At 37.9% G+C, this 12,545-nt stretch overlaps 1 protein-coding gene across 1 annotated transcript; it reads left to right on the top strand.

The window, feature by feature from the left end:
* The first annotated feature begins 8,990 nt into the window (after positions 1 to 8,990).
* Positions 8,991 to 11,582, top strand: LOC126972727 (uncharacterized). The gene is made up of 2 exons (XM_050819647.1): positions 8,991 to 9,218; positions 9,496 to 11,582. The coding sequence occupies exon 2, from the start codon at positions 9,504 to 9,506 to the stop codon at positions 11,355 to 11,357; it is 1,854 nt and encodes a 617-aa protein (XP_050675604.1). The 5' UTR covers positions 8,991 to 9,218; positions 9,496 to 9,503; the 3' UTR covers positions 11,358 to 11,582.
* The last annotated feature ends 963 nt before the right edge of the window (positions 11,583 to 12,545 follow it).

Genomic DNA, 12,545 nt, shown 5'->3' with positions numbered 1-12,545 from the left:
GCTGATAGTTGTTGTCGCGGTTTGATGTTATTTAGTGTTATAATATAACATATTTGAAGAGGAATAATTTCTTTAACACTAAGTAGGTACTAGGTAGATGGTATTTTTTGTTGTGCTTTTTAGAAAGCTTTTTTTTACCTGTGTACCTACACAGAACAATCTTGTCGACTAATGAGTTAAAGAAACTATTAACTAAACGTATATTTACACTATTCACAAATTTTATTTTTACACTAACACTTGTCTATTTACATAAAAAAATAAAAACACATATCCATTTAATTTACAATTCATACTATAGTTTTTACAAACATTTTACTTTAAAAGTGATAATAATAATTTTCGAAACACAACTAGCAGTTTGTCAATTTAAAAACTCGCAAATAATGATTCTCATTGGAAATATAATGAATGAAAGTGTTGTTTTATCCAAAATGTTATTTATCTTCGTCTCATCGCAAGTAAAAATAGCTCTAATGTTTATAGCGAGAGTGTTTACAATACTTTTCAATCTAAAACAACAGTGTTATAATTTTATATTTGTTCGTCGCAAGTAAAAATAGTTTTTATTGTGATATACGAAGTGTTCACATTACTTTGAAGACTAAGCACTTACTAAAGCGAATACGAAAAAGTGCCATCTGTTAAAAATATTAAATTTACAAAATTTTAATTTCATTAAAGAAACGTACCACTTTCCGCTCGTGTGCATAGATGGCGCTGTAATTAAATTTCAAACGAATTATAACACTATAGAAATAATTTATATTATAACAGTCTAGTGGCAAATTTTATAATGTGTTATACTGTTGTAAAAATATATTGTAATATATAATGTGTTGTGTGTTATAACGCCCATCTCTAGCTCTGATTGGCGTTAAACATTTCATGGCGGATTGCCGTATTTAGCGATTTTATTTTATCGATTATTATATTCATCTTGCTTTTAATTATGAAAAGAATCAGAGTTTTAGAATTAGGAATTTTGTAATAATATACACACAAATTATTTCAATGAAGTTTACTTGTTGTCATCATGCCTATTGTGACTGCTTTTTTAAATTTAGAATTGTTCATAAGTTGTAGCGCAATAAAATTGGCAGCGTAAATTTATTTTAAATTTCAATGATTATTAGAATGTTATGTGTATATTATAAGCACTTATTAGAAGATATGTAAAAGATATTATTATTACTTTTGCGGCTCATTTTGGATCTTCATTGTCATTTAATTACATATTAAGGTGCGTACACATTGGACTAGCCCGGACAGAGCTAACGAACGATTGAAAATGTGAGAGAAAGATAAGGAAGGCCTGCTGCTTTTCGTTCTCCATTCTTTGTACGTATTAAATATATTTCTATGAACCAACTGCGAGCTCGACGCAAATCCTTTTATTATATATAAGAGGAGGCAAACGGGCAAGAGGCTTACGAGATGGGGAGTGGTGAGGCACCCGCCCATGTACATCCGAAACAACAGGGGTCAGAAATGCGTTGCCGACCTTTAAGGTGGGAGTATGCTCTTTTCTTGGAGGTCCCTGAGTCGTGTCGGTTCGGGAAAACATTAGCCGGTAATTGATTCCACAAAGTGGCTGTGCGAGGCGGGAATTTTTTTGCAAAAGACATGAGCGTGAAATGCCAGATGATGTGGTATTTTGGCGTAATGTCCGGTGGTTTAATTCGGCCGCTTGTATCAACCCGAACAGATCCCTTTTGTGTTCGTTAAAACCCGACAATTGGTTATTATACTCGATCCAAACTATTGTGATCCTTTGCACAGGATGCCGGCTAGATTATGGGTACCACAACGGCTACTATTTCTACCGTGATGCAGTAATGTTTGAGCATTATTGTGTTTCGTTCTGAAAGGCGCCGTAGCTAGTGAAATTACAAGGCAAAAGAGATTTAACATCTTACGTCTCAAGGTGACGAGCGCAATTGTAGTGCCGCTCAGAATTATTAGGTTTTTCAAGAATTCTGAGGCACTGCATTTTAATGGGCAGAGCGTATCAATTACCATCAGCTGAACGTTCTGCTCGTCTCGTCCCTTATTGTCATAAAAAAAATATTATTTTTATTCATTTTTGAAGTTAGTTTTATTTGTAGATCAAATAACAAAATTAGGCAGAGATAGCCATATTAAAATGTGACGCCACATTTTAGTTTGGCTATGGTAGCTATGGTAGCTCTATACATATTTGTTTTGCGAGATAGGGATAGAAGACCCTAACTCCCAAGGGTTGAAATGCATGTTACTTTGTATTTCTTCGTTTGATTTTAATATACAATTGAATGAATTAAATAGTAGATAAAAATTATGAAAAATATTTTATTCACAATTATAATTATATCGTAACTGTTATCTATTAGGTACTTTAAGAATATATAACAGAAAATATAAAGTAAATAAATATATATAAATATAATAGTTAATCAATGTTTTCGGCATAGTATATATTATAGGTAGGTATACTTATATTATTTTTAATTTAATATTAAGTACGAGCCTTACAAATAAATACGCTATAAAGTTATATCTTAGAGTAAACCAACCAAATAATATTTGTTGACTATATCGCTGACAACACTTTCAATACAACGATAAGTCTCCGACTGAATGACTATTAGTCATGAAATAAATTAAGAAAAAGAAAGAAAGGTAATTCTGACGTTTTCCGAATGTCAGGCAGCCCCAAAGAGCAGCCTAGTGAAACTCTCTAAGAAAAATGTGATTCACTCGATTGTATGATATGTGCAGTCATTGATAGATTGACAGATGACGGCTATAATCTTGTAAAAAACGGAGATAGCCGAAATCTACTACGTTTTAAGCAGGTATTCGCTTTCAATATTAGCCGGATTATACTTCGTCGCCAATCGCCATACTGTAATCACTACTAATTCAAACTTATGTCGAATCACTGCACGTTTCATACTAAACTAAATCTCAATTTTTACTTAAGCAGTCTCGCCTCTTATTATGTAGTATTTAAAGCCTACATAAGCTTAAAACGTTGTGGGTTTCGGCTTTCTCCGTTTTATACTAGATTAATGTATCCGTCAACTGTCAATCTATCAATGACTGCACGTTTCATACAATCGCTTACTTCTTAGAGAGTTTCGCTAGGCTGGGCAGCACTGTAAATAAACGCGGGAAACGGTAAAACCAATATGTAGGTAAACCAATCATTAGCAATACGTCTATTTGCAAAAAGTTTATTTGAAAAGTCGTTAAAGTAAAATAAAAGTTATTTCTCACTTTATCATTTGTTGACTGATTGTGTTATCATAACGTGTAAAAAATGTTAAGGCCGTAGTACATAGATAATTCTAGTTGAGTCGTCGTGCTTTTTAAAAGTATAATATGATACAGGTGAGATAAGTTTCTCATTATAGGTACCTCAGTCTGTGGGTTGCAGTAATCGTGAATCAGCCGAGTGTCTAGTGAGTAAGTTTCTCACGAGTTTCATGCGCATTTTTCCAACACATTTGCGAGTAATAAACATGTATTGCATAAATCATTAAAACATTATTACTTAACATCTTATGTAACGAGCGCAATAGTAGTGCCGCTGAGAAATTTTGGGTTTTTAATGAATCCTGAGCGGCACTGCATTGTAATGGGCAGGGCGTATCAATTACCATCAGCTGAATGTCCTTCTCGTCGCGTCCCTTATTTTCATAAAAAAATTAAACAAAATATGAAAATTATGGGTAATGGCGCGCGGGTTTACTTTTTTGCACGCGCCAAATAAAAAGTGATTGATTAGATATAGAAAAATACATTGATTACATACAGCCTACTTTTAAATTATAATTTTAGTGATAAAATGCATATTATATTTTACAACTAAATATTGTGAATTATAAATAATTTGATAAAAGTAAATCTAATTAGGGACACATTTATTTATTCCAAAAATGTAAATGGATTTTCAGCAGCATAAAACCTCTTTGTTGCTACAAAAAAAAACTGTATTACCCGGCTAAATTGAAAATGCTCTGTTTACTTTCATATAATTTGTAATTAGGTATTAACTTATTTTTGTAGGGGTAATTCTATTATTCACTAGTGTGTGTTATGCACGTCTGTGTTATAGTTCAGTTTATGGCCCTAAGTACGATGTAATAAGGTTCACTTTACGAGCAAGTGTGTTGAAAAATATTTGTCATCGAGTTCACGTTTCGTTCTTGAAAGATTTTAATTTTACTGTGGCTATGTGTTTCCGCCTTGCTTTAACATTATATTAAATATAATATCAAATTAATAATTCTTTCAGTGTATTAATTAATTAAAATTAATAATAATAATAATAAATATCTGTAGTAACATTTTACTTTAATAATATTAAGTAGTTAGTAAAAAATATAAAGTTTATAGTAACATTCAATAGCAAAAATGAAATAAAAAATTATGAGGCTTTGGGGGTTTTTGAATTTTTCTATAATTAGAAAAATAAAAACGTAAATATAATATGCAAAATTTTATCGAAACCTCTAGAGCCCCTTCTGATGTGCTTCGAAATAAGTATACGAAATGTTTTCTTTAAATGTTTAATAGCATAACTTCAATCAAATATGTACTGCAGTAAATGAATGGGGCACAGTTATAAATGTGTGTGTGGCTCCTTTGCACAGGATGACGGCTAGACTATGGGCACCACAACGGCGTCTATTTCTGCCGTGAAGCAGTAATATGTAAACATTAATCTGTTTCGGTATGAAAGGGCGCCGTAGTTAGAAAAATTACTGGGAAAATGAGACTTAACATCTTATGTCTCAAGGTGACGAGCGCAATTGTAGTGCCTCTCAGAATTTTTGGGTTATTCAAGAATCCTGAGCGGCACTGCATTGTAATGGGCAAGGTCAAGGCATCAGCTGAACGTATTGATCGTCTCGACCCTTATTTTTATTTAAAAAAAACCACCGTAACAGTAAAGTCTTAAAGAAGTGTCTCTGGACCTCGCTGGAATGTGAAGCCGCCTCCCTTTCCCCTTTCACCCCCTCGCGCCTGTCCTGTTGTATCAGTACGGCTTGCAGTTTCATTTCCTATAGTTCATTACGCACTGATCGAATTGAAACCTTAACAGACAGCAATAAGGTTGACTTTTATTAAGGGCATATAGATAATATTGTATTCCAAAGTACCGAAGTAGAATACTGTGGCCATACATAGAAAAACATATGCTTGTACTCTATTTAAATGCAAAGCTGAATCGAGTACATATATATGATCGAAATAGTCGATTAGTTAATATTTGTTGTGACTTACTTTTTACAAATGTGTAATTTATTTCAGTGTCTTTCTAACAGTGTGCAACCCAAATAGAACAAATACTTGTGGGTTCCGTCGCGTTGTATCTATATATGATTATAACTATATTATATAGGAGGTAGGAACAGCCAAAGCTCGACTCTTACGCCTTTTCTTCACGGATGGAGACGACAAAAAGTTTTTGGCTATTTGCCGTCTCCAACCGTGCTCATTTAAAGTAATCGTGCAATCGTGTGATTTGGTCCATACGCGGCTCACGCAGGTATTGCAAGCAGGACGTAATCCACTAATGAGCTTTAAACAATATTTAACAATTTACAGTATTTATAAATAGTAGCGTACGTCATAATGCACGGAGAATCTTAATATCGCCTTTTAGGAATGTGTTGTCCTTGCGGCAACGCAACGGCAAGTTTTGACCTAGTCAAAACTGACAAACAACTTACGGCCATTTCCAATATTCAGTCTATCTTCGTTTGTGGCCTACTTGAGATAAAAAATCGAAACTATCGTTGACTTTTGTGTCCCAATAAACTTATCGACGGTAACTCACCTTATCCGTACACGCTGTCTTTCAATGGGAAGGCGTAGAGCTTACCGGGGATAGAAGTTTGTATGGAAATTGCAATTCACGCGTCCCAAGGCGTGGCATTAAACTGCTTTTGTTCATTGGTATCCACGTAATTTTCTTTGTCCGTTTGTCGATTTTATCTCTAAGGATGTGAAAAGGCATAAAAGGCATTTATTTTCTCAAAATTGATTCCTTTAGATTTTTTTTGATGTCAATTCTAATATACTAGATACCACTACCGCTTCGGAAACAAATGGCGCTCTGAGAGAGAATAAGCGGCGTAAGAAACTCTACCAGCTTTCTTTTTTGCCTATCCTGTGTCCTATCCATTTCCATTTTTGTCCCTTGCTAAAATTTATGGAATTTTGTTTTTTATTTCTTTTTATTTTATTCTGTCCTTTAATCAAATACCTAAATCTCTTCTTTCAATACTGTTCAGACATATTCTTAATTGTTTTTCTTGTTTGCCAGTAAGTGCCCATGTCTGACAAGCATTAATCATGCATGGTAGTATACAGGCATCAAATACTTTTACTTTATGGAACATACCATTTTAAACTTAAGCTTAAACAAATATTTAAAGTTTCATGTTTATGGAACTACCCGTTGAGGAGTTCCCTTGTTAGGATTAGATCACAGCCCTGGTTCGATGCGTCAGTTAAAGCAGCATCTGACTGCAAAAAACAGGCGTATCGAACTTGGGTTGCGGCGCTGGGCACAAAGGATCCGAACTGCAAAGTTCTTAAGAGGAAATATAACCGTTCCTCCAGATTTTTTAAGCGGCACATCGCCCGTGCGAAGTCTAAGCACGTCGTCAAAATCGGCGAGCAGCTTTCCAGTTACCCGACCGGAACACTCAAGTTCTGGTCGTTGTCGAAAGCTGCTCTTGGTAACTTCAACCAGCCGTCCATGCCGCCGTTGCACTTGGGGTATGACACCCTGGCCCATACGGCAAAAGAGAAAGCCGAGCTCCTGTGCGCTCTTTTCGCCTCCAACTCGACTCTTGACGACAACGGTAAAACACCGCCGACCATCCCGCGGTGTCAGAGCTCAGACAGAAAACTGTTAGGCGAGCTCTGTTTTCGTTGGACGTCAGAAAGTCGAGCGGGCCGGATGGCATTTCTCCAATCGTGCTTAGAACGTGTGCCCCTGAGTTGACGCCGGTGCTAACGCGTTTATTCCGGCACTCTTATTCCAAAGGCGTAGTCCCTGACTCATGGAAGTCAGCCCTAGTCCATCCGATCCAAAAAAAAAGGAGACAGTTCGAATCCGGCGAACTACAGGCCTATTGCTATCACCTCCCTGCTCTCCAAAATCATGGAGAGCATAATTAGCCGCCAGCTTTTAGTATACCTAGAGGGTCACCAGTTGATCAACGACCGACAGTACGGCTTTCGCCATGGACGGTCGGCAGGTGACCTTCTGGTATACCTAACACATAGATGGGCGGCGGCTATTGAAAGCAAGGGGGAAGGCCTGGCAGTTAACCTGGATATAGCGAAGGCCTTTGATCGGATTTGTATGGCACAAGGCGCTCCTCTCAAAACTTCCATCATTTGGGCTTCCCGAGAGCTTGTGCAAGTGGACCTCCAGCTTCCTCACTGGGCGTAGCATACAGGTCGTTGTCGATGGATATTGCTCGAACCCGAAGCCCGTGAATGCTGGAGTGCCCCAAGGCTGTGTGCTAACTCCTACGCTGTTTCTTCTGCTTATCAATGATATGTTGGACACCTCCAACATGCATTGCTATGCACATGACAGTGCTGGTGATGCCGTATACACGGGCCATGCAGGTCTCTCTCGGGAAATCGTCGACCAGTGCCGGGAGAAACTTGTGTCTTCTATCGAGAAGGTCGCGGAATGGGGTAAATTAAACCTTGTCCAATTTAACCCCCAGAAGACTCAAGTTTGCGCGTTTACCACTAAAACAAACCCCATTTGTCGTATCACCGCTCTTCGAGAACACTTCTCTTAAAGCCGCGCCTAGTATCGGAATACTGGGTCTCGAAATCTCGAGCGATTGCCAATTCCGTGGCCATCTGGAGGGCAAAGCCAAATTGGCTTAGAAGAAGCTGGGCGTCATTAATAGGACACGGCAATACTTCAAGCCGGCCCACATTCTAGCGCTCTACAAAGCGCAGGTCCGGCCACACATGGAGTATTGCTGTCATCTCTGGTCTGGTGCACCCCAGTATCTGCTCGATCCATTTGACCGCGTGCAACGTAGAGCAACTCGAATTGTCGGGGACTCAGTGCTCTGTGAACGGCTGGATCACTTGGCGTTGCGTAGAGACGTCGCTTCATTGTGTGTCTTCTACCGCATTTATCACGGGGAGTGTTCCGAAGATCTGTTTAACCTGATTCCTGCCGCCGAATTTCACCTTCGCACGACACGCCACAAGTTAGGATATCATCCCCACCATCTGGATGTGTGGCAGTCCTCCACAGTGCGGTTTTTAAGAAACTTTCTCCCTCGTACTACAAAGCTGTGGAATGAGCTTCCTTGTGCGTAGTTTTCGGGACGATACGACATGGGTACCTTCAAAAAAAGCGCGTACACGTCCTTAAAGGCCGGCAACGTTCTTGTGATTCCTCTGGTGTTGCAAGAGAATGTGGGCGGCGGTGATCACTTAACACCAGGTGACCCGTACGCTCGTTTGTCCTCCTATTCCATAAAAAAAAAAGAAAGGAGTTTCCTATCTACAGCTGCAGTTCATGGTCAAGGTCATGTTTGGCAAACAAAATTAATACAGGTCTCGTTCTAGCTTTTGGCTAGCCAACAGCTCCTGAAGGCGCCTCTTGTAGAGATGAACTACGTGTCGAAGTGATTTTTTGTGACAATTGGGGAAAGTAGTACTAAATATCATTATTTTTAAAACCAAATTAAATTTACATACAATGGAGAGTTCCCTTATGAAGAGATAATCCTGACTGCAGCGTCAGATAATGTATAATATATATTATAACATATGTCAACCGAAATTATGCAGGTGTACAAAATTTTGGCTCAATCGGTTATCAGGAAGTGTTAAAAACGTTACATACCAATACCTAGTGATATACCAAGCAACCAACGAGTGTTAAGTAAAACCTTGCAATATTAAATAAAATGGTGAAGGAATCATACAAATATAATTAGGGGAGAGGGGGGCATGACGGGGACGCGAGGCACGACGGGGCCATCCACACTTACAAAAAACTATACGCTCTAGATGCGTTTTGTTTTCGCTAATAGGTAGCCATTTTGTATCTCTCTTTAGTCTGACAGTGACCGGCGACTAGACTGCGCGCATTTGATTTTTAAAACAAACATCGATTTTCAACGTAATTTTATGTTATTTTGAGTGACTTCGAATACGCAAATAAAAAGGTAAGTGTTTATGTCGCTACTATTATGTATTTATTTTGTTTATGTAGATAAATGACTTATTGATATGTTTTGAACAAAAATACTCTAACCGTCACTCATTTTATTTGGTTTGTTATTTTAAATAATGTGAAAATTGGGGCATAACGGGGACATGGCTACGGGGTACGATGGGGTACCCCGTTATGCCCGCAACCGTTGTCCCCATTATGCCCCTGTTTTGTAAATTAACTGAAGAATCGTTCTTGTTCATTTTATAATAGAAAATATTTTATTTTAGGTATAAAAATGGTGCGGACGTATAAGAAGAAAAGTTCGAGACTAAGTTGGTCCATTGAAAACATGAAACAGGCAATTGATGCAGTCTTAAGCAAAACTGCTGGCTATAGAAAAGCGGCTCACCTGTATAGCGTACCCCAGACCACATTAGAGCGTCACGTTGCTAAAATGAGGAAAGGCGAGCTGCCTCTTGACTCTACTCCAAGTAACTTCAAGCCCGTGTTTTCCAAACAAGAAGAAGAGGAGCTGGTTAGGTACATTATAGAAATGGAGAAACGTTTGTTTGGTTTAACCACTATCGTCCTACGGAAGCTAGCTTATCAGCTAGCGGAAAAAAATGGCAAAGCTAACAATTTTAATCGTGATAAAAAGATAGCTGGCGTAGATTGGTTAAAGGGATTTTTGAAGCGCCACCCAGATCTATCTATCCGAAAACCGGAAGCTACATCGGCAGCTCGGGCAATGGGCTTTAATAAAGTGGCTGTGAGTACATTTTATTCTCTGCTCGGGGAAGTATATGACAAATATAATTTGACCCCAGACAGAATTTTTAATTGCGATGAGACTGGCATATCATGCGTCTCAAAAACCAAGAGCAAAATTATTGCAGAAAAGGGTAGAAAACAGGTAGGATCGCTTTCTTCAGCAGAACGAGGGCAAACGGTTACGGTTGAGGTATGTTTTAATGCAGCAGGAACTTACATGCCTCCTACGCTAATATTTCCTCGACAGAGAATGAAGCAAGAGTTGCTGGATCGAGCTCCTCCAGGGACGACAGCAGAATGCAATGCTAAAGGATGGATGACAAGTGAAATATTTATGAGCTGGTTCCAACGGTTTGTCAATTTTTCTGGTGCGTCAATAACTAACCCGGTCTTGCTTCTTTTAGATGGTCATGTAACACATACGCAAAACATATCAGTTATTGAATATGCACGCAAAAATGGCGTTGTAATGCTTTGCTTTCCCCCGCATTGCACTCATAGGCTTCAACCCTTAGATGTTGGGTTTATGAAACCTTTGAGTGTATACTATGACCATGCCTGCTCTGATTGGTTAAGGTCACACCCGGGGCGAATAATAACAACATTTCAAATAAGCGAAATATTTTCAAATGCATACATTCAAGCTGCAACAATGTCTACAGCAATCAAAGCCTTCCAAAAATGTGGCATATGGCCTTTCAATCAGAATAACTTTACAGATTCAGATTTTTTAGCTGCATCAACCACAGACGTACCTCTAGAAAACATTGAGTCTGAAACAGGTCCTTTAAATATCGGAATCCAGCAACAACCACCGCCACCTATTCTTGAAGAATATCCTCTTGAAGCAGATTTGCCTGCTTTTACAACACCTCAGCGTCAGCCTGGACCATCAACACTTAATGAACATAGCTTAATCCAATCTCCGATTCGAAAAGTATGTCGTGATTTGACAACTTCGTTTGCAAATGCTTCGCCTCGAGAAATTCTCGCGATCCCGACAGTCGAACAAAGAAACCAAACGAGAAAAAACTATCGCCGAGGGAAAACTGTGGTTCTCACTTCAACCCCCTACAAAATTGAGTTAGAAGAACGAGAACAACTTAAGAGAACGAAGAAGTGTTCTAATCCAAATGACCCCAAGTTAAAGAAGAACTCTAAGAAACAGAAGACCCAAAAAGCCGCCTCTGGTGTAAAGAATACCGACGAGGATACCATGTGCCTGTACTGCCTTGACGTGAACCACACTTATTTAAAGTCTTCGGAAGGTTGGGTGGCTTGCCAACTATGTGGACGATGGGCTCATACAGCTTGTGCTGGTGTAGACGACGACAATGCAGAAGAAATCCACATCTGCTTGTACTGTGACGCAAAATAAATACGTACCCCATACTGCCCCTACCCTGGGGCACGATGGGGTTTTCATTATAGTTTCAAATAATTAAAATTATAACGTCATATGATTACTTACATCACCAAATTCTATGCCAAATGATAGTTTAATAAGTAACCAAAGTGTTGTGATTAGTTTTAATTTATAAATACATTGCGTTAATTATTTTAATTTGTATTTTTCTTAACGTCCCCATTATGCACCCCTCTCCCCTATTGTCATTATCAAAAAATTACCTACTTACCTATTGTAGTCCTTGGGATAGTAAAAATATGATAAATTTCAATTTTTTCTCATATGCATATTGCACAATAAACAGTTATATTAATATACAATATAATATATAAACATAATATCACTTATATAAAAAATATTCAAGTTAAAATAATAGGTGGGTCGTGCTTACCCTGTGAATGTCAACTGTCTGTGCGATCGTAAACCGGTTATTTCCAGTTCTCGCCGCCAGAAGTGTCTCGCCGCGTACACAATTATATTATGTTAAAAACAAAAAAATCTTTATAACGAAAACTTACTACGCTTCCCCATGAGCCATGATGTCTATCAGTGAGAACCGCACTAAAATCAGTTGCGCACAGACAGACGCGGCGGGGTTTTTGATTTATAATAGGTATGTAGGTAGGTATGTGGTATTATTGAAGGTAGTGATGTGCGTCTTTCTCTAGCTTGGACTAATGTTTTACTTACGCACTGTTAGAACTTCACTGACGCATTTTGTGCTTGAAATATAGTTAGTGAAATTAGATGACTGGAGGATTACCTAACCCTTGATTGTTTAGGTCTTAACGGCTCCCTTGTTATATAGGTAGTCAAATAGTTATAGTTTAATTAGTTATCTGATTTTAAAACGTCTTGAGACTATAAAAAACGTGTGCTATCGAGGGCCCCGTCAGGAATGATATAAGTATATGTGTTGTCACTCTTATCATATTTTGCATAATAAAATACATATATATACTAAATTATACCCGTTAGCAGATCGCTTATTGTGATTTTTTTGCAGATAGGTCCTATGCGTATTTCATTCTAGATCTTTCTAGACGTCAATCTTCAGGTATTGTGGGGTCCTTTCTGATGATTTTTATGAGAAACATTACTCTGTATATTTTCACTTATTTAAGTTTGACTATGTAAAATAAATAGCTAATGTAGCAA

This window comes from Leptidea sinapis, chromosome 2 (assembly GCF_905404315.1).
Source record: "Leptidea sinapis chromosome 2, ilLepSina1.1, whole genome shotgun sequence".
In the NCBI taxonomy this organism is placed as follows: domain Eukaryota; kingdom Metazoa; phylum Arthropoda; class Insecta; order Lepidoptera; family Pieridae; genus Leptidea; species Leptidea sinapis.
Note: the sequence above shows the minus strand (reverse complement) of the source record. Positions and strands in the feature narration are given on the sequence as shown.